Below are 27,053 nucleotides of genomic sequence, written 5' to 3'. Positions count from 1 at the left end.
AATTAAGGTTTCATTTCTATGAATATTTCTATCGTTGTTGTTTCATTTGTTTTTAAGCATGCCATTTTCTCTATGTTTGGATGCTTTGAGTTGAAAGGACGAAGGTTGAAATGTTTTTCAGAGAGCATTCTAATGCAGTGTTAAAGTTCAAAGTTTTTGTTGGTTTTTCCTTCCTCTTTTTTTAATCACATTATTCTTTACAAATATTACCATAGTAGTTACTCATTAAACGCTTGCTTGCTGCACAGATAAACACACTTCACACCAGGAAGGCGCATGCAGACATTTAGTTCAGACACATACACAGCTGGCATGATGACATGCATCCATGTTCTTATGGAAAGCATCGGATTTTTGTTATTTGTCTCTGTTTCTCTAAGAACCTCGCTAAATTGTAATCTATCAGCAAAAGTCGGTATGTCTGTTTTGAAACAGATGGGGAAAAAAATTGTTTTTCTCATGCACAACAAACTAAATTTGCCATGTGTTTTTGAACTGGTGTGAGGGGAAATTACAGCTTTAACAATATTTCATTATAACATTGTATTCAGCCATCGCTGTTCGCAAAAAAAAATCGTGAATGCAGTACTGGAAGTATGTTTCCCTATGCAAAAAAAATGAATAAAATGAAAATAAAATAAAAAAATAAACAAAGCTATGCTACAACTGAGAAATGAGGTGACTGTGTTTTTCTTTTCCAACCAATTAGATGCTAAAGTTACTTGACAGTCTTGAATGTTTCTGTATAACCTTGATTATCAGTCATGGGTGTATTTTGGAGGTGTAATATTGTTTTTTGTGTGTTGGATGTATAATCGCTTTTCACATATAGGCAAAGACAAGAAAGACTTAGTTAGCACATGCATCCAATTTCATATAGACTATAAAAACAAATGTATTGAGTTTAATTGTAAGGTTGACTTCGAGTGAAATATGACTGAAGAAACAAACTTAATGAACACACATCAGTGTACTCTGCTTACATTAGCTGTATTTTTCATGCTAAATCTTAGATAATAGATTTTGTCGTTGTAATCGGCACTCGATAGTGGTTATGAAGGAAAAGAATGACTCATTTCTATGCAGAACAAATTTTGGATCTCCAAACATTTTAAATGACAGTTTTAATTCTGTGAGCATGAGCTGCATAGAACAGGAGAAATGGAAGAAAGAGAATGAAAGAGCAAACTGAAAACTTGTGGTTAGGTTTGTTTTCGGTTCAACTTGGCTGAGGAGTGTAACACACCTGACTCTAATCAACCCTCAATCCATTACCCCAGATACAAGATTGCTGGAGCCGCTTTTGGAAAAGTATAATTTCAGCTCTGGAAAGGAAGTCAAGTTTTATTTCATTTTAATGGTTCAAAATAGCACAAAGCCAGCACAAGGTCCTTTTTCTTTAAACATATGAAGGGGGTGAACGAGTGCACTAGCACTTGTTGAAAGCTTCGCGTGAACCGCGCCAGGAGCCCCTCATGAGCTCACTGCAAAATGGGAGTCAAATTCCATAACAGACACTAACCAGAGGTACCTGTTCAGTTTCACTATTTCCATTAAACATTAGCTCTGGGACAGCAAAGTAATGACAAAACTGTATGATTTTGTTCTAAAATTGATACAAGGCATGAAAATATGTCATTAGCCCGAATTACATCCTAGTTTTAATTACAAAAAAAAAAACTTATTTTATTACCGTATACACCTTGTATGTGTATATACTGAGAGAAGGCTATATATATATATATATAAAGTGATATATACAGTATGGGCTTTTATATTACAGTTGAATAAACAAGAGCTCAATACTGAGTTACTTATGTTTTAGAAGGTTACTTTGTCGATTTTTGCTCGCCAAAGAAAATATTTTAAAACAAAGGCAAAACAAGACTTAATGAATCAGCTTTTTGAAATGATTCAACTGAGTGAATGAATCCATAACTCACTAATGTGAATACATCTGTTATGGCATATTCTCCCATTAGGTAGACTAGGCTACTTCTTTATCCGTTAAAAAGTGTTGTGTAAATTATGGATACAGTATAGTATGAATAAAGATAAACCAGACGCATTATATAGGTCATGTTGCGATTGTCACGTGACCTAACCACGCTTCACAACACTGACAAATGCTCTGTGTGCATTACTACTCTTGAAGTATTCTCTCTCAGATGCAGTCGGACACTTGTTTAGTTCCTGAATGAATCAGTGAGTCGGTTGAGTAAATGAACCCATGATTCAGCCGTAAAGATCGCTTATGGCAACTAAGTTACTGGTTTAATGATCAGATAACGATGTAACAGGTACTAGCCTACAAACGTAAAGCTTTAAAACAAAACAAAGCACAAAAAAAATTCAATTTTCAATTTCAATTTCAAATCATCCTCATGATTCAACATGTATTTCAATACAGATGTAAACACATGCAATTTCGCTCTTATAGAAAAGTTTAAAGAGATTCAACAAGGCAGCGAGCAAACGAGCCTTCATGTGGTGCCCGGTGTGACTATTTTATATGATCTTTAGTCATAGAGTGAGCCGCTAACAGCCCCAGCTCGGTCTGAAACTATAGTTCTTCAATCCAAATTAAACAGCTTGGCCACAGGAGCTGCCTGAACTGCTGCTCGCAGTCGAGAGGAAACCCAGCCTGATTCACGAGTCTCTGAAGCAGCTTTGAGCTGATGTTGGCTGAGTGATGCGGACACCAGCACTGCCATACGGATGTAAACATGATGTTCTGCAAATGATCATGATATTATTGTAAACGTGTTTATAGGAACCACAGAGCAATTCAGTTTTAATCATATGTCATCAGGGAAAAAAGTCGAGTCAAATCAGTCGAGGAAATATATTTTAAGGTTAATAGAAAATGAATCTTAAAGGTGCACACATGCTTTCTAAATTATATTATGTTATTTTATTTTCACCCAAGGCGTCAAAGCTATAATCCAGAGTGGACTTATGAGATAAAGAATTGTTTAATATTTTCCAGCATTTAACAACAAAACCAAACATAAACGGTCCATGTAAATTGATTTATCTGGATGTTTAATCTTATCATGTAGTCACTGTAACTGTACATATATCTCACCTTAAGGAAGTCTAAACTTATCTGTAATTCTGTTTTCTCTGTCTGAGCATCTGCCACTTACAATCTGTCTCAGATTCTTTCTGCTTAATATTTTTTATCAACGTAAGAAGCTTGTGAAGCTTTTTAGGCCCAGTCTAGTCCCTTATATTTATTCATTCATTCATTCATTTATTAACTTAATTACTTTTACCTGATTTGTCCCTACCTTGAAAATGCTATAAGTGGGTGAAGTTCATGAAAGGATGTCTTCTGAGCACCATGAATTCAGTTAATGCCGTTTTATATCAGGTTCAGTGGGTTTTTAGCCAGATGGGCTTATTAGGAAAAGTATGGGTTATTGCCACCATTCCTTATAAGCCCACTTGAAGAAAAGAAGGTTATATGTATATGGGTTATAATAACAGACAAAACAGATCTTTTCTGGTTAAATTATTTTCTAAAATGTTTTCTTTTCATATGGTAACAACTTTGATTCATTCCTGTTGTTATTGCATCTAAATTAGCATCACTCCAAGATTGCTCCACATACTCATTAAGTCCTTTTTAATTATACTATATTGCTTTTAAATACTATTAAAATAAATCATGTCAAATAATATTTGATTAGTTAATATCTTTATTTTTAAATTCTTATCAATACTCATGGAATGGACTATATATATATATATATATTTAAAATACATGTACAGAGGGTGGTCTTTTCCTTTTTCTGCACATTGAGAGCTGCAGAAGTTTGAATTGTGGTTTTAGATTATATCTATTTAGACTTGCAGGTTCAAAGTTATTTCTCTTTCCTGTTTTTCTGTAGCTGTGCTTATGAATTTAATATCTCGATTTACAGTACGTGATGTGAAGACCTTGTAAAAGCATGCAGCAGTAATGGGCTCCAGATGTCTTAACAAAGGACTTCAACTCCCCGAGGACTCCCCTCTCTGCAATACGATCACAATCAGGTCACTCTGCTATACAGAGGCTTCTGGGAGTGAGAGCGGCGTCCCAATGCAGCACGAACGTGACCCCGGCTTCTCACAGGCACAAGTGTATATATTGTTTTGTTTAGTTTTTTTACATTTTTTTATTACATTTTACATTTATGCATTTGGCAAATGCCTTTATTCAATGAAACCTATATTGCATTCACATTATACAGCATTCTCTGGGAATAGAACCCATGAGCAACTTTATGCATTTGCATACTTCTATTGCAAATAATACAATAATTATTTATACTTACTTGCACATTACATTTGAATATAATTTTTAAGTAAAATTAAGTGGGAGGGACAATTAAACATTTAGCTGAAACTTGGCTTTAAAAGTTAACGCAATATAGTGTTTTAACACATATTTTGATATAATTATTTTTAAGAAAAAGAAACAGATTGAAATCAGATCTGCAGAGCTCAGTTGATTCACTAATCTCTTTCCCTTTGACTTCACATTATTTTTATCTGAGGTTTTGTCGTTTAACTTCACAGTAATGAATGCTAGAAGAGAACGAATAATTCATCTGTCACCAGCTAACCAAGTGATGCATGGAGCAAAGATGACGTCGCTCAGGAACCAGAATAAAAACAACTAAATAAAAATTTCAAGGCAGCAGTGGTGAATGAGAAAGAGGAGACAGAAGTGAAGTCTCTCTCTCTCTCTCTCTGGTTTCATGCTTCACTTATTGCTGCTGACTGTAGGCTTAGTTACTGTCACTCATCAGCACTGTTTCAGCTAAACTGTTTCCCATGTATGGGAAACTTTAAGAAGCAAATGCAGCCAGGGCAACAGTATCAGCGGTCTACTCACAGATAAATGTTAATTAAAATGTTATGAAATACCAGCAATTCACATTAATAGTTTAAAACAGGAAGCGTTCCCGTTTAACCCATAGAGTAGCTTTTATGTAATCAGATTCATGTAGGGAGGAACCATATCAATATAAAAAGCATGCGTTAGGGAGTTTATTTATGGAAGCATATGGGTAGCATTATTCAATTTGGGATGTAATATTCAAAATGACAATGCAATATGTAAAATGACAATGCATTTCTGTATTTACATTTACATTTTCCAATACATTTGTGCAACGTTTGGTGCAAAATTAAAATTAAATTACATAATTTTCATTTGCCATTTCATACACCAGTTTTAATATGTAAAATGAACACTAATTGTAACGCTTTATAAGTTGCAAAATTAAAATTAAAATGTATTACAGAAATGATAAGATATGTATAACATGTTCAAGCAAAAACTGTGGCAAAATGATCATTTAAATGCTATTTTTCTTAAATGCATTAACACTCACAGTCAAGACACTTACGATTGCATTTTCATTCAGTGTCCCGCAATGAATGTAGCAAAATTCAATGCGCACATTGAAAATGCATTCCGAGCCGATCACGTCTCCGCCCCCTCCCGCCATGTCAATCACTGCGTGAACAAGGCGGGGCTTGCAGAAGGTCAAGAGACTCAAATCTCAAGAAGAGGATTCAAGTGAGAGAACATGGACAAGACAGTTGGTCCGTGTACGTTTTGATCATTTCGGTTTATGACTTCAATATTTCATTCGCACTTGTGGGCGGAGCTGAAACGCTGCTTTCATCTGATTGGTCGAATCGCTCCAGCTCGGTCTTTTCATTCTTTCAGGCAGAATAAGAGTCAGTGCGAGTGAAGCACTGTAATGTCTGAAACTACACTCACTGTTAATTAGCATAATATTTGAATCAGATGTAGCTGGGCACATAATTCGTGCTGCTGCGACCTGCAAATTATTTCTAGGTTGTAGTATTGTATGAATATTGTCCCACTGATAAATACAGTGCAAAAATTCTCTCTCTTTGGATAAAAGTGAAGTGGAAATAAAAATCAATAATAGACTGAACAGTTCCATGTCTGTAACATTTACCACTCTCATATTTTAAGTCATAAGGCACTAGGTATGTGTGTGTGACATTAATAAATAATTGTAAAAATTAATATAGATACATTTCTAAATAAAAATAGTAAAATTAGCTCTATGCTGCTCAGTGCTCCTGTAGCCTACCCCAGAGCGCCCTCTCGCGGCTGTAGACGGTAATGTTTTTTCTTGGTTCTGAATAAATGCAACTTAATAGTCCAATGCGACTCATATATGTTTTTTTCCTCGTCATCATGACGTATTTTTGGACTGATGCAACTTATACCGAAAAATACTGGTAACATTATTATTATTATTTATTTTGAGAGTAAGTGACACAGACTAGAACTTTAATGTTTCACCAAATTCAGCTCAGATCTTCAGACTCGTCTGACTCGTGTTGCTGTATAACTGGCCAAACTTACCTTCCCAAGAAATCCTATTTCTTTTATTTCATAAATTTAACTATATTTATTTCCACTTCACTGTTATCCAAGGAGACAGAAATATTTGCACTGTTTTTATCAGTGGGACAATATTAATACAATACTATAACCTAGAAATAATTTAATTTAACTGGCCAGACTTACCTTCCCAAGAAATCCTATTTTATTTTATTTCATAAATTTAACTATATTTATTTCCACTTCACTTTTATCCAAGGAGACAGAACTATTTGCACTGTTTTTTTCAGTGGGACAATATATATACAATACAGTATACAACCTAGAAATAATTTAACGGGGTCTCTTGCAAGTCGCAGCAGCACGAATTATGTGCCCAGCTACATCTGATTCAAATATTATGCTAATTAACAGTGAGTGTAGTTTCAGACATTACAGTGCTTCACTCGCACTGACTCTTATTCTGCCTGAAAGAATGAAAAGACCGAGCTGAAGCTGGAGCGATTCAACCAATCAGATGAAAGCAGCGTTTCAGCTCCGCCCACAAGTGCGAATGAAATATTGAAGCCATAAACCGAAATGATCAAAATGTACACGGGCCAACTGTCTTGTCCATGTTCTCTCACTTGAATCCTCTTCTTGAGATTTGAGTCTCTGACCTTCTGCAAGCCCCGCCTTGTTCCTTGTTGTTGCGAGGGGGCGGAGACGTGATCGGCTCGGAATGCATTTTCAATGTGCGCATTGAATTTTGCTACATTCATTGCGGGACACTGAATGAAAATGCAATCGTAAGTGTCTTGACTGTAAGTGTTAATGCATTTAAGAAAAATAGCATTTAAATGATCATTTTGCCACAGTTTTTGCTTGAACATGTTAGACATATCTAATCATTTCTGTAATACATTTTCATTTTAATTTTGCAACTTATAAAGCATTAAAATTAGTGTTAATTTTACATATTAAAACTGGTGTATGAAATGGCAAATGAAAATTATGTAATTTAATTTTCATTTTCATTTTGCACCAAACGTTGCACAAATGTATTGGAAAATGTAAATACAGAAATGCATGGTCATTTTACATATTGCATTGTCATTTTGCATATTACATTCCAAATTGAATAATGCTACCCATATGCTTCCATATTTATTACATCATCACTAACAGCTCAATAGTCTGACTCATCACAGACTGTTCATTTAGGCAATGCCAGGCCAAAGTCTACTCCAACTTTAATGCTTTACTATAATGGTCTCCATCATTAACACATTTGAACACCTGGCCATTTTTTCTGCAAATGATATTTTCATCATATAATCCCAGAGACAAGCAAATGGTTTCAAAAGCAAAACTGTTACATCATTTGACTGGAAGCATTTAACATGTCCAAACTGCCAGTCAAAATGAGTAATGGATCTCATACCCATGTCCATTTAGCATATATGCATGCAGAACCCAGACATGTCATACGAGTCAAAAGCCAGTTAATCAGAGCATTATGTGCATGATGTGAATCATTGAGCATGTGCTCTTCTGTTCCAGTGTTCTCACTTCCCCAATGAATGTTTAAACGTTACCCAAGTTACAGTTACAGCAAAGTAGTAAAACATGTATTGAGAATATGCCAAAAAATCTAAATGAACTAAGAGAGAGAGAGAGAGCACCACTTTATTTTAACCTTTTTTTATTTTAACTTTAGTTTAAAGCTGTGACTAGAACAACACTTATGAAGACAAAAACAAAACTTTGACCAAAATTAATAAGTTAAAAAATATATATTACATAAGAATGACTCTGCAGAAAGTTGTGGCATCATTTCCAGAGAGAGAAAGATTTGTGTGCTGCAGGACTGTGATTATCTGTTCTTCTCATTAGAAAGAGGTCTGCTTGGTCTCCTCATTTGCCTCCAGATCAGCTGCTTTGTTTTCATAAAATGAATGATTTTCTTCTAGCTCAGCTCTGCAATGGGAGATACACATTGATGAAATGCTTTATGTTTAAAGAGTCACATAATAAAACTCATACTAACTCAGAAATGGGATGGGGTGGTGAATTGATAAGTTTATGTTTAATTATTTATTGATTGATCATGTATTCAAAGTAGAAAGCAGTTTAAAACTGTAACCCTGGACCACAAAACCAATGGTAATTTTGTTGAAAGCTGAATATATAAGCTTTGATGTTATGGTTTGTCAAGATAAGACAATATTTGGCCGAGATACAACTATTTGAAAATCTGGAATCTGAGAGTGCAAAAAAATCGAAATATTCAGAAAATCACCTTTAAAGTTGTCCAAATTAAGTCCTTAGCAATGCATATTACTAATCAAAAATTACGTTTTCATATATTTACGTTTACAAAATATCTTCTTGCAAAATGATCTTTACTTAATATCCTAATGATTTTTGGCATAAAAGAAAAATACAAATACAAATATACCTGTGCTACTTATGACTGCTTTTGTGGTCCAGGGTTAATATCATTATATATATATATATATTAGTATTACTTTCTTCGAAATCTTACCGACCCCAGTGTTTTAACAGTAGTGTATATATTGTATACAATGAAAATATATTGTCAAAGTGTTACATTAATGTTTAAACATGATATGCATTTGTTCATTATGTCTTTAGGAGTGTCTTGGCTGACCTTGTATGTCAGGTGACTGAACATGGCCTTAATGGTATACAGTGTATAGTCATAAAATGGCAGTAATTGTTTAAACAACCATAAAGTCATCATCATCATAATATTATTAAATGACTAATCAAATGATCACAATCAAAAAAATTTACTAGAAGTACTATTGCTATTGCTATAAGAAAACCACCAATCAAATTTAATGTACTGTCAAAAGTTATGTAAAAAAAAAAAAAAAAAAGATTCAGGTATTTTATGATCTATGAAGATTTTAGTCTTTAGACTTAGACTTTAGTCTAATATCTAATGTACAGTATATCGTCCTGAAAGATTTAAGGTCTGGACTCACTTGTCTTTCTTGAAAAAGAGTCTTTTCACGATGAGGAGGACGAAGACAATAAAGAGAAAAACAACAACGGCTGTCAGTCCCACCAGCCACGGCTGTAATGTGACTTTAGCTGTACCTGATGACCGTTGACCACCTGAGTAACAGTGTATCACAGAAAGATTTTTTTGTTGGTAAATGTTTTACACCCTATGAAGGCTATACTATACAAGTTTTATATATTAAATCAGTTCAAGGAGTTCATATGTAGTCAAGAAAAACATAAAAACACATTGAAAAGAATATACTACAACATGAAATGTGTCTAATTTCACTCACCAGCTTGAGCCTGACAAATGGAGGCAGAGATTATCATGAAGGCAATGATATTCTGTAGATGAAACATGATGAATTTAGAGTCGGCATGCACTGCTGCGTTCCTTTCAGTCATCTATAAATATGTGAAGGATTCTTGGTGTCCAAAGTACAAAATCCATTAGAGAGGTCACAGATCACAGCATGTCACTCAGAGAGTAAGTGTTCATGATTGTTAGAGAATCTCCCGCTGAAAATGTTACGTGCTATTATGTTGTAAAGACAAAAGATTTACTTTCCAAGCTGGCACAGAACAGAAGCCTGTTTTGCCAGTTTTAACTTCTGTAAGGGCTCGTAGACACAAAAACGTCTATTGAATTGATTTTGTGCATAGATTAGATATAGTGCAACAGTATGTCAAAAACAAACAAACAAAAAATCATAAAAAATAAAAACACCTTAATTAAATTTAAGAGTTTTGTTTCATTTAGACAATCTGTGTTTGCTTTGAGGTCATCTCTATCCAACTGCTTTCGCAAATGTTGACAGAATTCACTTTGAGCAGAAATACACATTAAAGAATGACAGTCTTTCTTTTCCGGGGAAAACAGAGAAAAATAACCATGACTCATCTTGCACTAGATGGATGACATTTTTTGTCCTCTAAGACCACATGTTGCTGACTAGCAAATTGACTTCAATTCATCTTCCACTTGATACATTCCAACTTCCTGTTTCAGAAGTACTGTAAGTAGACTATGCCATTTTCTTAATAATCTTAATTTCATGAGGTATTTTAGAAGAATAGGAAGAACAAGCTGTGTGCACATAGTTGACACAATGGATTCTTGGGTGTTAGTTTTAAAAAATATTTCAGTATATCACTGTAAGCGTTCAGAGGAGAAGAGTCTTGTACTTATTTTAGGCTAGCTGCCGCTAACATCTGTTTGAATGGAGGAAGGAGCACGAGGCTGGGACTTGTCCGATATAACCCAAATGGCTGGCAAGTCTTCAGTGCCCTCCATGAGTTCTTGTCTATCCTCATCTCTCACAATGGCCTCCAGCTCAGGCATTGCCTCTGGAATCCAGTCTGCCCTAAACTTATCCCGCCTTTCCCAGAGAGTCTCCGGCTCTTCCACAGGCTGCTCTCCAAACAGGAAATCTACAGACACAATAGAAATAAGAGCGCTCCGCTGATGTTCTCACAGTACAACAGAGTGCTAGTGTCTTTTTTAATTAGTGTATTATTAATGTTTGATGTTTTGCTGTTAGATTTCTTCAAAGGTTTTTACATTTTTTAGATTCTGACATCTATTAGAATCATGGAGTCTAGGCTTATATTCAAATGGCTTAGCAGGTCTCTAAAGCTGACCAGCCAAAAAAAAAAAATAAATAACTCTAAGGTTAGCCATATGCATTTAGCAGAGCAGTCAAGTGTTTTCCAGTTTCCAGGGATTTTGAAAACCATGTCATGTAGCTCATAGACAACTATCCAGATAATGTGCACAGAGGGTTTGTAATTGCTTATGGTGAAAGAGACATTTGTAAGGTTTCTTGTTATACATACCTGCCAGATCATGGATGAGATCTTGGATGAGGTGTCTTATGATGGCATAAAGGGTGACTCCTGTCACGCTCACAGCTAGCAGCAGATAAATTATATGCTTGGGTGGAGTGAGCGGATCATTTTCAGTGGGTTTGTAGTCCTTGAAAAATTCCTCATCAAGACTTTCATTGTTTTTGCCTAAATCCATAAGTACTGTTGTTTGCTCCACTGTGTCCCAGTTTAACATCAGCTCATCAGTTTTCATTCATTTTCTGTTGATCTAGGTAAAAACAAAAAGTAAACATTATTTTAAATTGTATATTTATTTAATGTTTTATTTTAATGTTTTTTGAAAGAAGTCACTGTGTTCACCAGAGGCCTGTTGCACAAAAGTAGAATTAAGACATCCGGGATAAATGACTTAGCTGAGCTCAATGAAGCCAAAACATGTGCGTCCAGGCTTAATTGGTTGCACAAAGACCAAGCCAGGATGAGCAGACACGGATTCATTAAGCCAGGTGAAACCAATCCTGGATAGGTGCGCGCTCACGGCTCACTCAAATAGACCCCGCCACAGATCACAGATTAACTGATTTACCATGGCAACTAGAGCCGCGTACTTTTCCCCGTCGGAAGCACAAATCCTCATGGATGCATACGAGGAGGTAAAAGATATAATTAAGAAGAAAGGCAACACCGCCACAGTGATAAAGCAAAGAGAAAAAGCGTGGCAAAGTATTGCAGACCGCCTGAATGCGTAAGTAGTGCACAATTACACACTCACCGCTCCGATGAAACATCACAATTACAATTCAAATATTTAATTCACATCTCCAAAAACGCAGTTGTACTGTAATTATTAAACGGTTAAATTTTTAATTGAAATGCACTGCAGTTATGATTGAAATTGTGTAAAGTAACTCCATCACACTGTATAAAGCTATGATAAATTATTATTAAAGCCTTACATTATTATTTAACGTTACTACGCTGAGTACGGTTTAATCTTAGCCGTTGTATGTTGTCCACCGTTTTTTTTGTTTCTCCTGCTTTTATTAATGTAAAACTGCTTTGAAAGAAATGAAACAATTGTGAAAAGTGCTATATAAATAAAATTTAATTGAATAAATAGATGAGCTTTAATAATAATCACTTTAATTTATATAGCGCCTTTCAAAGGACCCAAGGTCGGTTGCTCACTGCACTGCAAAAATGTCTTTCTTTCTTAGTATTTTTGTCTTGTTTTCAGTAAAAAAAAAATATCTAAAAATCTTAAATATTTTCTTGAGCAAAATTACCTAGGAAAATAAGCAAAAAAATCTGCCAGTGAAACAAGAGAACTTTTCTAAAATTAAGTGTTTATGGAAAAAGTAAACTTATTTCAAGAGAATTTTTCTTATTATATTGACAGATCTTTTATTTATTTTTTGCTTGTTTTAAGCACACATTTACTTAAAGTTTATATTTTTTGTCTAAACTATACTTATTTTGCTAGGTCATTTAGCAAATCAAGAAAATACATCTTTATTTAAGATTTTTTTTTTTTTTTATATTTTTACTGAAAACAAGACAAAAATACCAAGTCATTTTTTTGCAGTGTGACTCCATTAAATGTTCTTGTGATAAAGTGTGTGTGTGTGTGTGTGTGTGTGTGTGTGTGTGTGTGTGTGTGTGTGTGTGTGTGTGTGCGCGCGTGTGATGTAGATTAAACATGAACGGGCCAAAACGGACATGGCAGCAGGTCAAAATCAAATACAAGAACATTCTGCAGAATGGTATGGTCCCTGACTAATATTTAACAAAGCACAAGCATATATTGTACCCAGAAGGTGCCTGCTCACACATTGTCTGTACTGTTTTAGCAGTGAAAAAGAATACCCACAGACAAGGCACGGGTGGTGGGTCACCAAAGGCTGACCTTACCCCAGCAGAGGACATGGCCTTGGAGCTAAATAAAGGCAGGCCCGTCTTAGAGGGGATCCCTGGGGGGGAAAGAGACGAGCATAGGTTCCTCCCAAGATGCCACCCGCTTCATTCAAGGTATGTCCTTCCATCTCTACATGGGATACAACCACATTCATATTGAATCAATTTGGACTGTCTGACTTTGGTTTACCTATTGCCTTGCAGTGCCTGGCAGCACTGTGTTCCTGTTAGAGCCACCAGCACAAGCACCAGACGATGCTGATCCAGTGAGTACTCCATCAAAGGCATACTGTAGGCCTGACATGTCTTGTCTACTAGCTTCAATATGAATCCGATTAAATGTGATCGGGTGAAAGCCCCAGTGCAGCAGCAACAGCACATGATGGAGACGATGATGAGGAGGAGACCATCTCTCTGGATTCCAGAAGGCATGAGGTATCATGTTAAGACTGTGAAAGTACTATTTACTCTACAATGGTGAGGAGTCCTCATCAAAATCAAAACATCTAATTTCTTTTACAGGACCCAGATGCTATACAGTGGGAAAACCAGCCTGGCAACATAGTGCATATTAATAAAAGGACACCACATCCTGCCAAATTCCAGCTGCGCTAATTGTATTGTGTTCACAGAGCTCACAAGCTATCAGAAAGTTGTATGGCAACCACCTCCGGCGCCAAATAGAACTGGCAGACATAGACATTCAGTACAAGAAGAAAAAGATGGAAAATCTTGCACTGGAGTCCGAAATGAAAAAGAGGACCATTAGGAAACTGGACCTTGAAATAAAAAACTTGAGAGGGAGGTGAGATATGCCTTCAATGTACACCGTATGCTAACTGTAACACAAATGTATTAATCATTATTTTTCTTTCCTCCCCCAGCTCCAAGAAGATGACACAGCTCAAAATAAAAATTAGGTGTATTCTCGTAAAGTCAAGTGAGCCATGACATATGAGCTCTTATTGTGAGCACACAGGACGGTGGCAACTTTCTAAGGTTTTTTTTTTATTTTCCCAGCAATCAGTACAACCAAGTCATGGTTATAAGGCACCGGCCTCTTTTGCCCACCCCCCCAGCACCAGGTGTGGCCACTAGCCTATATGAAGGCCCAAAATTGTGTGTTCCTTTCTGCTCTGACAATGGCATGCCCATTCTTGCAAGATGTGGTGGATGAAGAAGCACTTGTGCTGAGGAGAGCCTTCAGGCGAGAAAGGGTCTTCAGGGACCGGTTGGACCCACTGGCCTTCCCTGATGACCATCTATATGAAAGATACAGGTTTTCTGCAGATGGCATCAGGTATCTATGCAGACTACTGGGTCCCAGGATTAAGCACCGCACTGCACGGAGCCATGCACTGAGTGTGGAGCAAATGGTTTGTGTGGCCTTGCGCTTTTTTGCTAGTGGAGCCTTCCTGTACTCAGTGGGGGATGCAGAACAGCTGAACAAGGCCACAATTTGCCGCACAATAAGGAGTGTGTGTCTGGCTATCAAAGCATTAGCAGATGTCTTCAGCTCCTTCCCTGGCCACAGAAGACTCTGTAACATCGAAGAGGAGTTCTATTGGATTGCAGGTAAGAGGATCTACAAATTACAGGACAACTGTTAACACCTAGTAGGATACTCATTACTTTGTGTGACAGGTTTCCCCAATGTCATTGGTGCAGTGGACTGCACACACATAAGGATAAAAGCCCCCTCAGGTGCCCATGAGGCCGATTTTGTGAATAGGAAATCCTTTCACAGCATTAATGTTCAGGTGAACATAACTTTTTGATATTGTCCATTGACGAACACTCTGCATTGCCAGTGATGTGCATTGATTGGTATAATATTCCTCATCTTATGATTTCAGATGGTCTGCAATGCTGACTGTGTGATCAGCAATGTTGTGGCAAAATGGCCTGGCTCAGTCCATGACTCCAGAATCTTTCGGGCCTCTGAAATCTATCAGTGCCTATCACAAGGTAAGCCACACAACCCCTATTTATAACCATCATGGCTGTGTCAAGAATGTCACTGTGTTTATGAGGTAGTAATGATGAGATTGTGTTGACAGGTGAATTCTCTGGTGTGTTGCTGGGAGACAGGGGGTATGGCTGCCAGCCTTTTCTCCTGACACCTTTCACAGACCCCCAGGAAGCACAGCAGGCCTTCAACCATGCCCATGCCAGGGCCAGAGTTGAAATGACCTTTGGCCTCCTGAAGGCACGCTTTCACTGCCTTCACAAATTAAGGGTCAGCCCTGTTAGGGCATGTGATATTACTGTGGCTTGTGCTGTCCTCCATAATGTGGCCTGCCTGAGGAAGGAGAGGGCCCCCAGAGTGCCACCAGCCATGGACTGGGACAATCCGGCAGTCTTCCCTGATGACGACAGTGGTCGGCTGCTGAGGGACCAATATGTGTTGAATTATTTTAGTTAGTATGTGTGCTTTCAATTTTGGTTAAATATGTCCTGCGGTGGCAGAGTAATTTGGTTTTTTTTGGGTTCGTTTTTTTACGAATTGGGCCTCTTATGATGTTTGTGCGGTATACTGTGTGTAATACAAGGCTGCAGGGAGGCTACTGCATCCATTCATTTGTCTGTTCAGTTGATTGTGTATGGATTTGTCCTGCATTTATTTTAGTGTGCAGACATGCAGGGTGTGTTATATACAGACCTTTGAATGTGTATGTATCATTTTGTATAATCTGCTTTGATTCTGTGCTTTCCATCTTGTAGAGTCACTGTGACTTCAGTTTCGAAAGGAGCTGATGGTTTACCTGCTTTTTGTCCTTGTTCAATAAAGGAACATAATGTTACACATTGTGTTATATTCATATGGAATGTGTATTTGTTTATATGACCGAGTACTAGGGCCACACTGAGGAAAAAGGATAGTCATAAATTTATGAGACTGGTTCTTTCTGCAGAAAAGCTACATATTCTTTTTACAGTTTTGATACTTATGACAATGTGATACTTAATATTCTGGCACATCAGCATGTCTTTGTTTATGAAACCATACTGAAGTACAATTTCACGAAATGCCCCACATCTGTCATTTTAACAACTGTCCTCCTTTAAAACAACTGGTTACAATATTATGACTCGTCTTTTTTTTTCCCTCTGTTGTCCTAATATTCTATCATTTTATATATAGCCTTATAGTCTATGGGAAACTGTAAATTATCTAATGATAGCAGCATCATCTAAAAATCATTATCCAAAATGATTGAAATTAATGATCACAAACGTTTAAATAATGACAGTGGGTCTAGTTATATGTGATAACAATGTATAGTGAGCAGTGAAATAACTATTGGTTTCCATTTGTGGTGACTGCTGACTGACATTAGGGATGAGATTAAATAGATCCTGGAAGTTAGCCTGGTCTGGAGCAGGCTAGCTCCACAGAATAAATCTCCATGGTAATTTATACCATAACATATCCTCCTGCCCCCTATCCAGCTTTAGTGCAACCGGATTACGGATCAATTGAGCCAGGATCACCAAGATATCCTGGCTTAATCCCTTATCCTAGTTTTGTGCAACAGGCCCCAGGGCTTTTGTTTGTGTTTATTTATATTTATACATTTATTATACAATATATTTGTCTTGCATTACAGCAGGTTCACTCACAATTAAAACTTTGTTACATAGACAAAAGACAGGACTCTTATACAATCATAAACCAAAAAAAACCTTTCAAAGCTTTGCTACAGTTTTAATTTTGTGTAACTTATTCAGCTCTGATACAGCCTGGTGTACTAAAGAATACTTTAGAATTATATAGAATGTTAGAAATGTAACAGTATATTGTCTTTATTTATGGTAAACTTACTTTATGTTGGTTAGGATTATGTTTGAACTAGTGATTAGAAGTAGGGTTAGAAACTATATATATGCAAGTCAGTATAATCTAGCTGTTTATGGTAAGATAATAAGATTATATGTTGTGTACATACCCAACAAAGCTTTTTTCCCTCATTGAGAGACACCCGTCATCTTCAAGCTTTCTATCTCGCCCTCCTCCTCTCTCTCTCTTTCTGATGCTGGATGCTCATCAGTCATCTTCCTTTTTGTTGCATATTTACAGCATCAAAAGAAAGTTTCCACAGAATGATAGTCCTGGAATGTTTCTGTGATAGGGCTTCCCTCAGACCTGATACTTTGACAGCAGAAGACAATCAAGCTAATGTGCTTAGTTTCGTAAGGAGAAGCCTTGAGCCTGGATTTAGCCTTTTTTTCTATTAGGTGTCTACGTCTCAACACGCATTTTTTAAAGGGCAATGTAACCAGTGACGTCAATGAAAACAACTGTAACTTGCTCATGGCATTCAGTTCAGGACATGAACTACAGTCTTGATAAATTCTAAATAGAGTTCTGTGAAATCAAACTAAATCTCTCAATGTCCTGACTCCTTGAATGTCCTGGTCTGAATGTCTTGACTTCATTACATTACACCAACCAAAGTATTTCTAATGGTTAGGTCATGTAGCAACAACTTCTTAATGTAGGATGATATTAAAAAGGATGTCTGTGTGTATCTTAAATAAGGTTGGTGCATTCATTGGCTTTGGAGAACAGAATTATGTCCTCTATGTTGAGCACACAGCACCCTCTATCTGTGCTGAACGTCCTGCAGGAGCGAGCCAGCACATGCTAATCATGCTAAACCGGATAACAATTGCCATGTAAACAAAGCTGTACCCTATGTTGTATTCATTTATTATTGAGGAAATGAGACACAATGTAGAAGAGTAAGACAGATAGATATTCACAAAACTTTTTTTAGCTATTTAGATAAAAATAGTGCAAAAAACAGCAACATAAAAAAATACAGACTTAAAACACACAAGCTTTGAATTTTCTAGTAATTTACAAGTGGAAATGAGCAGTATTTACAAAGAAAGACTGATTTTTTTGTGGGTGGGGGGGGTGGGTTAGTGGTTGAGCAAGAGATTTGGGCTTGTGAAGATGGACTAATTGATGAAAGAGAGAGAGGGTTGTTCATAAATCTATTCAGTGACACCTTTTTAACCCCATGATTTTTCAAAAACAGAAGACTTAAATCCTGGCAGATTTTCTATCCATTCACTTCTGGGTCATCCGTCCAGTCTGTTCCTTGTTCTTATTTTCTCTCCCTCATCCCTTCTTCCTTCCCAAAGATCAGTTTTGGTGGTTCTTCTTCCTCTTCATCGTCAGGATCACGGCAAAGGCCTCCACCTGTGTGTAAAAGGAAATGTAATGTTTTCAAATGTAGCTATATGTGCTGATTATGACCAGAGTTCATTATTCTGTGGTAAAGGCCAGTGAATGTGCTCTGAAGTAGCCTGATATGATTCTCTTAATCCCAGGCTTAATCCTTTGGCTGACATTTTGCTGACTCTGATATTCCATTGCTGGTAATGGCAGTTGTCTATCATGAAGGTGAAAGCTTTTAATCAAGGGTTAGCTATACAGTAATCCACCTAATCCTGTCTGAGATGCTCCTGTTCACTCTCAAGAGGGACTGGGTGTGTTTTTCAATTTTAAAAAGGTTTTTAAATGACATTATACACCAAGAATAGGTTATACTAAAACAGAAACGGTATACTGTGCCATACTTATTCCAATTGGTTTTGTTTACAGTGTATGAGAATGGTCTAAAGCAGGGGATGGAGCAGAGATAGATAAATAAATATGCTCACTTGTATACTAGTTTGATTGAACACACACACAAACACACAAGAAAAGCTCATCATGTTCACTTTCAGATAGATCAGAAAGCAAATTTTTACAGACCTGTAAAACAGTATCACCTTTCTGTCATTGAAAGCTATAATTATTGTCAGTTGTGACACAACAACATTCAAAACTTTGGTCAGTATATTTGAATGTATCTTATGCCCACCAAGGCTGCATTTATTTGATCAGGAATACAGTGAAAACAGTAATATTGTGTAATACTTGTTTACTATCAATATATTTTAAAATGCTGTTTTAAATGTAGTCATTAATCCAGTCTTGAGTTTCACATGATCCTATAGAAACCATAAAAAAATGCTGATTTGACGCTCAAGAAACATTTCGTACTATCAATGTTGAAAATTATGCTGATTAAAGAACTCTTTAGTGCATTATAAATATCTTTACTGTCACTTTCTATTTTATGTGTCCTGTTATTTGAAATTTGTGAAGATGGGAACAGTGTTTTTTTTGTTTCATAAGGACCTTCTTTCTCTTTTCCCCCAACTCAAATTCATTTTCTTTCAACCTTCAGTCATTTAAGTCATGAAATTCCTTACTGTCAAAGTAAATAATCAAAATCGAAGACATCAACAGTACAGTAATGAGACTTGCTGCTGAAACAGTTGTTTTACAGAGCAGAATTGAGCTAATTATATTGTAAGAGTAATAGTCAAATGACTCCATAATAATAATACTCACTCAGACTGGAATTTCCTCAGGTTCTGGTGCATCTTTGATTTTCTTGCAGAAAACCTGAGACAGAAGAAAGTTCCAGTAGAAAATAGTTAAACTTGTGTTGGCTGCCACTATGCCGATCAACATGGGATGCATGTCTAGTTTCAGCTGTGCTGCTGTTCTTCCAGAGGCTGATGCTGCACAAACTCTCTCAGAGTCTCTGTCTGTCTGACTGAATGACTGACAGAGGAAGAGCTTTTGTATGATTGAGTCAATGATTCAGACAGATCTGATCCTATGAGTCATAATTCATCCATATTATTCATCTCCCAGCTCATAATGCTCATTTATCCATGCATGTTTACAGATAGTTAAACTACCGTTAACTATAATTTTTTTATAAAACTTATTCTGCAAGGATGCACTGAACTGATCAAAGGTGACATTAAAAAATTGTTACAAAAGTCTTTCTATTCATCAAAGAATCTTTAAAATAATTAGATAATATAATTAGAAATGTTACTTGATTTCTGAAAGGTCACTAAAGACTGGAGTATTGGCTGCTGAAAATTCAGCTTTGTCATCACAGGAAAAAAAAGTTAAAAATATGTTTAAAAAATGTTAACATAGTTATTTTATATTTCAATATTTCACAATATTACTGTTTTTACTGTTAAATGCAGCCTTGATGAGCATAATAGACTTACCGACATCAACTTTTGAAGTGTAGCATGAAGCAGTAGTATGTTTTTCAAATCTGTTTCAAAAAGGAAAAAAAATCATGAAACAAAAAATAATTTAGTAAACAATAAAAATGAAACAAACAAACAAAAAATATATATATATATATATTTTAAATGTAATGTTACCTGAAAGTAAAACACTTCCTGAAAAGCTGGAATCATGAAATACTTGCTCAAGTCCGATTTTTTCAAATAGCTCGATATTTTTTACCCATCAAGTTATCTACATTAAATAAAAATCTAAGACACAAAAGAAGCTCTGCTCTAACCTTCTCTGCACATAACTATATTAAGGAGGTGTTGGCTATGCCGGGTTGTCTTTTTTGGCTTCATCATCAGTCTTCTTGTGAAAGGCTTCCGTCAAAATGAAAATCCAGTATGCAATGGTGATGGAGGTATTAATTGTGACAATACCAATCATGAAGGGGTGTAGCATGTTTGCAAGTTTCTCCCTAACTGGCGTCTACAGAGTTTCTCTGCTTTGTGTCACTTTTAGTTTTTTTCTGTGGTTTGGTCCAGCCTTTTCTTCAGTACGTGGTCATCTCTCCTCCCCCCAAACTCAAACGAGGGCTTAGATATCCTCAGAGACTTTGCTGAGCACAACATTCCAGTTTTGTCACCCTCCATCCACACGATTATCAGTAAATTAGCAGTGCATGTGTACTTTTATATACTAAACTCATAACAGGGAAAGTAAGTTTTTTAAGGTTGCCGATTTATTGTTCTATACAAATAAACAAGCGATGCTTCTTATTTCTGGTTGTTTATAGCTAATTTCCTGATATGCTAGATAGGGATGATCACTTAAGAATTAGAGCATCTGGATTTTTATTTCATGTGTGCTTCTTTAAAGATAAATCTTATTGACTGAGATAGACTGCTGTGTGGATTAGTCAGGCAAAACGTACTGTTATAGACCTCAGTCAAGCACTGGAGCTCTTAACTCTGCTAATCACCTCTGCTCATGCGTGAAGGATTTAACATTAGTCACAGACTTCCCTGAAGATCACATATTCATGATGCAAAATGCTAAGCTTCAGACGCCAGAGGTGATGCATACAAAGCAAATAAGACATAAAATGCACTCAAATAAATGCTTTTATTACGTAAATGTATTCCTGTTTTTTTTCCAAGGGAGGTTTTTTTCTGCTGTATCTGCAAAAACAGTGTTTATTAAATATTCAAGCATTGAGTTCGAAATATGGATCAGCTGTGTAACATTAACATGTTTTAGGAAATGTGTTTCACTAAGCACTTTGCAGTCTAAGCAGTCCGTCTGCGTACTGGAACTGCGAGCTGTTCTCATACTCCAGCATGTCCAGGGCCACCTCACAGCTCTCCTTCACCACCCGCTCCTGGTCCTTCCTGTAGCGCTCTAGGATCTGTAAGCAAGCCTCCTTCCCGATGGAGCCCAGTGCTTCTGCGCACTCGTGTCTTACCATGGCGTTCTCATTGGTCTTCTCCAAAGCTGCCTGCAGCTGAGGGATGCTGGCCTCGTGCTGGATTTGACCCAAGACGTAGCCGATTTCGTGACGGAACAAGGCACTGCTGCACTGAAGACCTAAAAATAATATCTTTATTTATTTAAGGATGATGCATAAAATAAAATGTCTCCACAAAAATATTAGGCAACACAAATTTTTTAGACACTGATAATACATAGAAAATGTTTCTTGAGCAACAAATCAGAATCAGACTGAAGTTAATTCAGCAGAATATTCAGATTTGTCATCTCAGCAATAAATTACATTTTTAAATAAATTAACAGTTCATTTAAATTGAAATAATACTTCACAATATTACTGTTTTTACTGTATTTTTTTAATCAAATACATGCACTTATTTACGTTATTTTGTGACCTAGTATTAGTCTACATCGTGTTTGGATAGATCTTTCTCACCATCTCCAAGAGCCAGAACAGCCTCTTCAGTCCCAAGATTCCTCAGTGCAAACATAGCTCTATAGCGGTCAAACAGCGACAGGCTTTCGTCTAAGAGCTGTGCCCTCAGTTCCAGGACAGTTTTTCTTGGGGCAGGAGGTGCGGGGTCTACAGAGCAGTAGGGGTTTTCATCTGTCCCCTCTGCTGTCTTTTCCCCACCATTCATGAGCCACTCCAGCCTCCGGACTGCCAGCTGACATGTTTCTGCCACCTGTACAGAGAATTCATGTAAAACCTGAACTTTGCACATAATCAAAATGCACAGCAGGACATTCTAGTATTAGTGTAACAATGAATGGTGAATAATTTGGTGAAATGGTTTGACTGTACCTCAATTACTGGATCTTCTGCATATTTCTTTAATAAATCTAAGACTTTGGGATTTCCAATGGCTCCCAGTGCTTCTCCTGGAATTTTAAATATAATTAAAACACTGTATATGACATATCTATAAACAAAAGGAAAGAGACAAGGAAGAATATGACTGTACGTCTCACCTGCTTCATGTCTGACCATTGGCTCTTGATTAGTGTCTTTCAGGACCGTCTCTAGGATAGGAATGGCCCGCTCGTCTTGCATTTGGCCGAGGCAGTATGCCAGCTCATGCTTCAGAAGTGCAGATTCATCCACAAAAGCTTCACTGATCCATGTAATGGCCTCTGGTCCACCAAGGTTGCGAAGAGTAAAAAGTGCTCTAAAGCGCGTTGTCAGGTCCTGCCTTGGGTTGACCAGAATCCTCCCCACCGCTGATATATCCGTATGATTTGCCATGAGGAAGCTTTCAGAATCAGGATTATGTCCTTATGCACAGGTTAAACAGAATACTCCAGAGAGCAGCATATATACAGAACCTACATTTAAAAACAACCAAAGTTTGACCACATGCTTGATAATGACTAAGTAATGAATTGACTCATATGATGATTCAAAACCTTGTGAGCTGCTACTTAGACAGCATATTTTAGCCTTCATAGATAAATCGGATCTTTAGGACTTATTGTTTGCTTGTCAACACTTTGAATAGGGGAAATCAATATACAATATACTGGTTACTAGTCTCATTACTGCAAATCGGTTTTTAATGAACCAATTCAAAGCAATTATTTTACTTTATGACGCCATCCTGATTTACTCAAGATTATTGAGTAAGAATTTAGAAGCTTATATTAACAGACAATTAAAAATGCATGGCAGAAATGTGCGTATTGTTTCATATTTTCATAATGAGTTTTTAATGTAAAGAACAACAGAAAAAGACGGTACGATTCGGTAAACGAATCGTTCAGACTGGTTTTGAGAATCGATTCACTGAAAAGATCCGAATCATTCACGAATGGCTGGCGACATCGGATACCAGAGTAAGATAATGTCAAGAAACTTTCCTCTACAATATCTGAGTAGCTGTGTTAGTATGGACAAGACAGTGGGAAAACAGAAATTCTGCCTCTACATATATATCCATTTCACAAGAAACGGGTATCTATTATATTAGGCATACATGATGATGTATCAGAAAATGTTACTCATTCAGTATATTAAATTGGACACATTTATGCTACTTTTGTGCTTGTTCTATAATCGCACTATCGTCTAGAAAGCCAGGTCAATATGATTTAAAAAATGTCACTGTGCTGAACCCTGGAAGAAAAGGCCTGAACATCGCTCTCTGTGCCAGCAGTACACACGCGTCTCTGTCAGCTGTTATGCAGTCGGCAGAATGACGGGTTTAAAACATTAAAGTTAAGATAGAACGACGATAACCGAGTTCTCAATCTGATTCGTTACATCCGCTGAATTATCTGAACATTGAACTTACTAAAAGCAGAGATGTTTTTTCAGTCATACAGTGCTCTCCATGCCGTCCCCTCCAGAAGGAACTGTCTCGCTCGTGTCATCCAGTGGCTAGTTCAAATTGCTCATATTTGTAGAGCGCCACCTTCTGGATTGGAGTGAAACCGTTCTCAAATTTGTAAACAATCTGCTATTATCAACTTTTTGGAATCGAGAACTCATAATAGTTCAGAAAAATGACGTGAATAAATGATGATTCTTGGAGTTTTTAGAAATCACAAAAACACATTAAACTGCCTTAAGTTATTTTCTTTATTTCAACAAAAACTGAAAATGACTCCAACTTAACATTTACACAGTATTGATACATTAGACGCCATATAAAACGTAACAAGTCAAATGATTTAAAAGTCACTCATTTATAAAAAATAAAAAAACAGATGATCTTAGAATAATAAATACCAAGACTACGATTTAAATACAACCAATTTACACACTTTCTACCAAATGTATTTTCTAAGCATTAAATGGCAGCTATAAACTGACTGTGATGATCAATCAATACACAAACTATGCTGTTCCAGCACTGTCCACTTGAGGAGACTCAGGTACAGGCAGAACCGGGCAGCTTGTTGGAGATGGATCAATTGTTTTGCTCTGCTGTTGTTGCTCAAAATAGCTACAGAGCAGAGAACGAACTGCCTCTGCATTTGGATCATCTATATAGACCGTAGGCACATCTGTGGGCTGTGGACATTCATTCTGACTGAGTGCTTCAACCCACTCCTCTTTAAAAGGACTGTTATGCACATTACAGATATTGTGCAAGATACAGCAAGCCACAGCCATCTTGGATACTAAGTCTACATTGCTGTCATTGCGGTTGTGGAGACACTGCCATCGTGCTTTAAGACACTGGAAGGCATTCTCAATTACTTTAAGGCCATGGTTCAGCTGGGCGTTGAAGGTTTGCTGTTGCTGTGTTAGATTTGACAATGGAGGATAGCACTTCAATAGCCAGGTCTGAAGAGAATAACCCACATCCCCCAGCAGCATAAATCCCAACGGTTGACCCATGAGTTCTTTGGGTGGCTGAGAACAGAAACCTCCCTGCTCTGCCATTGTCCACAGCTCTGAGCTCTGCAAGATGGTCATGTCATCCATGCTGCCTGTAAAACCAGAACAAACATCCCAGAAAGTACCATGTGCGTTTACCACACCCTGAAGCACCACAGAGTGCCATCCTCTCGGGTTCCAGCAATCCTATGTGTCCGTGGGGAGCGATTTAACAGGGATGTGAAGGGAGTCGATGACACCAATGCAGTGAGGAAAACCCCACAGAGTACGAAATTGCTCCGCATGTTCTTCAAGTTCATGATCAGCAGGTAACTGCATGTAGAGGGGTTTTAGTAACAAAATGATGGCTTCACATACCTCTCGTACACACTGACACACAGCCGGGATGGGCACACCGAAGAGTTCACTTAAAAAGCAGTATTCTGTGCTGGTGGACAAACGCATTAAGGCCATGGCAATACATCTCTCCAGTGTAATGGTCTGTCCACTTTGCTCTATATACACTTGCTCGAGCTGAGGCTTGAGTTTAGCACTCAGAAGCAGGAAGATGTCTCTTGTGACGTGGAACTTGTCAAGCCAGTCTTCTGGTCCAAATTCTGTCATCACAACTCTCTCCCACCAGTCTGGGTCTGCAAGGATTGGGACATGATTTTGCAGGTCTTCTTCATCTGGTGATGGTATCTACAAAATTGACACACAAAAAAAAAAAAAAACACGTACTGCATGAATACAGGCTGGTATCAATTCAATAAAGAATTGATTCTCTTTAATTATTATTATGTATTGACTGCACTGACACTAATCTGCGTCGTTAATTCTGATATTTTCTTGTTTATAACTGCGAAGCTGCTTTGAAAGCATCTGTATAGTATAAAGCGCTATGTAAATAACAGTGACTTGATTAATATGCACACTCCTGTCATTACCGTGTCTTAGAAATGTTTAGTAAACATATAACCGTTACAGAAATAACAGTTTACCGTTCTCGTGCTCCGGTAATTGAGGAAAAGATGCCTTCGATATCTGATTCGTTTGTGGATTTCAGCTCGCCTTTCTTGTATGTAGTTGTGAATTTCTTCTTTGCGCCTCCTAATTTTGGAAGCGAGTAAATATTTCATCTCCGCAGCATCTCTCGCCTCGTCTGATTTCAAGTATGAACGTGGCATTTTGTGCGACGGGTGGTAATAAAACTCTCTCTGTCTGGTTTTATTGGCGGGTCGCAACCAACTTGTTCAGGTGCAAAATAAACACTCTAACTTACGCATTAAAGTGTACTGTTTTGTGATTTAGTGATGTTTGTTTATCATCAAATATAACAGAAGCACAAAACAAATGCTCCCAAGACGACCATGAACAGCAGTGATGACCACTTCCGGTCTCCTCTCTCCTGTGTTCTTGTCAAAATAAAAGTTTGTTTTAGAACGACTGAAAATAAAATATAATATAGTTTTATGAGTAAATCCATGACTTAGTAGCTTTCAATAATTTACCATTTGATGAACGTAGCATTTCTTCTTTTAGTTATTTGCTCATTTTTTGTATAAAGATATTACACCCGGAAATAAGGGTACGTTATAAAAAATAATAAATGTAAATTAGTTGAGTAGTAGTACTTCACTACTAAACTTAGATATTATTTAGTGGAATTTGTGCTTTATTTAGGTTCTGTTAAAACATAATACGCGTATTATTGCTCAGTTACATTTATAAGGGCAACAAAATAAAAATGTCTATTGAAAATTGTAGAGACAAAAACATAATCACAAATTAAACTTTTGTTAATGACTTAAAACTAATATGTCAATCCATCGTGCACACATAAGTTTAGCTTTTCTTTTAATAAACAGCCAAATATATTTTTAGTTTAAGTAGCGTATTCTTTGCAAAGTTTCTGAATCTAAATACTAAAATGGGAAAATCACTTCTGTTGCTTGCTTAAAAAGCTAAGAAAAATGTGTACTTTTTTATTTTAC

General features: G+C 36.9%; 4 protein-coding genes and 3 long non-coding RNA genes across 8 annotated transcripts in view; 4 read left to right on the top strand and 3 right to left on the bottom strand.

The window, feature by feature from the left end:
• nfic (nuclear factor I/C) overlaps positions 1–4,099 on the top strand; it is a 111,372-nt gene extending 107,273 nt beyond the window's left edge. For both annotated transcript variants that reach the window (XM_059503797.1, XM_059503792.1), the window contains one exon: positions 3,930–4,099. Coding sequence is in view for 1 of the 2 variants with exons in the window: in XM_059503792.1 (XP_059359775.1) it covers positions 3,930–3,941 (12 nt within the window). In the remaining variant the exon portion in view is untranslated. The remainder of the gene's footprint in view (positions 1–3,929) is intronic.
• A 4,065-nt stretch (positions 4,100–8,164) lies between these two features.
• smim24 (small integral membrane protein 24) lies at positions 8,165–19,828 on the bottom strand. The gene is made up of 7 exons (XM_059503790.1): positions 19,554–19,828; positions 17,089–18,350; positions 11,234–11,492; positions 10,719–10,828; positions 9,691–9,742; positions 9,376–9,508; positions 8,165–8,341 (listed from the first exon to the last, which is right to left on the bottom strand). Exons 3-7 carry the CDS (start codon positions 11,475–11,477, stop codon positions 8,254–8,256), a joined length of 627 nt encoding a protein of 208 aa, XP_059359773.1. The 5' UTR covers positions 11,478–11,492; positions 17,089–18,350; positions 19,554–19,828; the 3' UTR covers positions 8,165–8,253.
• Positions 11,588–13,200, top strand: LOC132097205 (uncharacterized). The gene is made up of 3 exons (XR_009422688.1): positions 11,588–11,969; positions 12,917–12,987; positions 13,075–13,200. It is a non-coding gene; the product is annotated as an uncharacterized LOC132097205 (long non-coding RNA).
• LOC132097204 (uncharacterized) lies at positions 13,442–13,884 on the top strand. The gene is made up of 3 exons (XR_009422687.1): positions 13,442–13,573; positions 13,661–13,702; positions 13,771–13,884. It is a non-coding gene; the product is annotated as an uncharacterized LOC132097204 (long non-coding RNA).
• On the top strand, positions 14,749–15,606 carry LOC132097203 (uncharacterized). The gene is made up of 3 exons (XR_009422686.1): positions 14,749–14,898; positions 14,995–15,106; positions 15,199–15,606. It is a non-coding gene; the product is annotated as an uncharacterized LOC132097203 (long non-coding RNA).
• A 1,524-nt stretch (positions 19,829–21,352) lies between the features above and the next one.
• dohh (deoxyhypusine hydroxylase/monooxygenase) lies at positions 21,353–24,167 on the bottom strand. Its single transcript, XM_059503789.1, has 5 exons — positions 24,025–24,167; positions 22,710–23,063; positions 22,543–22,619; positions 22,174–22,423; positions 21,353–21,833 (listed from the first exon to the last, which is right to left on the bottom strand). The coding sequence occupies exons 2-5, from the start codon at positions 22,981–22,983 to the stop codon at positions 21,520–21,522; spliced, it is 915 nt and encodes a 304-aa protein (XP_059359772.1). The 5' UTR covers positions 22,984–23,063; positions 24,025–24,167; the 3' UTR covers positions 21,353–21,519.
• A 148-nt stretch (positions 24,168–24,315) lies between these two features.
• On the bottom strand, positions 24,316–26,472 carry LOC132097839 (uncharacterized). The gene is made up of 2 exons (XM_059503788.1): positions 26,061–26,472; positions 24,316–25,761 (listed from the first exon to the last, which is right to left on the bottom strand). The coding sequence occupies exons 1-2, from the start codon at positions 26,244–26,246 to the stop codon at positions 25,267–25,269; spliced, it is 681 nt and encodes a 226-aa protein (XP_059359771.1). The 5' UTR covers positions 26,247–26,472; the 3' UTR covers positions 24,316–25,266.
• Positions 26,473–27,053: the final 581 nt, after the last annotated feature.

This window comes from Carassius carassius, chromosome 21 (genome assembly GCF_963082965.1).
Source record: "Carassius carassius chromosome 21, fCarCar2.1, whole genome shotgun sequence".
NCBI lineage: Eukaryota > Metazoa > Chordata > Actinopteri > Cypriniformes > Cyprinidae > Carassius > Carassius carassius.
This window is presented reverse-complemented; position numbering and strand designations above follow the sequence as displayed.

Coding starts and splice junctions, on each gene's coding strand:
- dohh (XM_059503789.1), bottom strand. CDS start 22,983: ATGGCAAATCATACGGATATATCAGCGGTGGGGAGGATTCTGGTCAAC. Junction 22,424..22,542: donor CAGAAGATCCAGTAATTGAG/GTACAGTCAAAC, acceptor TTCTCTGTACAG/GTGGCAGAAACATGTCAGCT. Junction 21,834..22,173: donor TGTTCTGGCTCTTGGAGATG/GTGAGAAAGATC, acceptor TATTATTTTTAG/GTCTTCAGTGCAGCAGTGCC.
- smim24 (XM_059503790.1), bottom strand. CDS start 11,477: ATGAAAACTGATGAGCTGATGTTAAACTGGGACACAGTGGAGCAAACA. Junction 9,743..10,718: donor TGCCTGAGCTGGAGGCCATT/GTGAGAGATGAG, acceptor TTTCATCTACAG/AATATCATTGCCTTCATGAT. Junction 8,342..9,375: donor CTCTTTTTCAAGAAAGACAA/GTGAGTCCAGAC, acceptor CTCCCATTGCAG/AGCTGAGCTAGAAGAAAATC.
- LOC132097839 (XM_059503788.1), bottom strand. CDS start 26,246: ATGCCACGTTCATACTTGAAATCAGACGAGGCGAGAGATGCTGCGGAG. Junction 25,762..26,060: donor ATTACCGGAGCACGAGAACG/GTAAACTGTTAT, acceptor TCAATTTTGTAG/ATACCATCACCAGATGAAGA.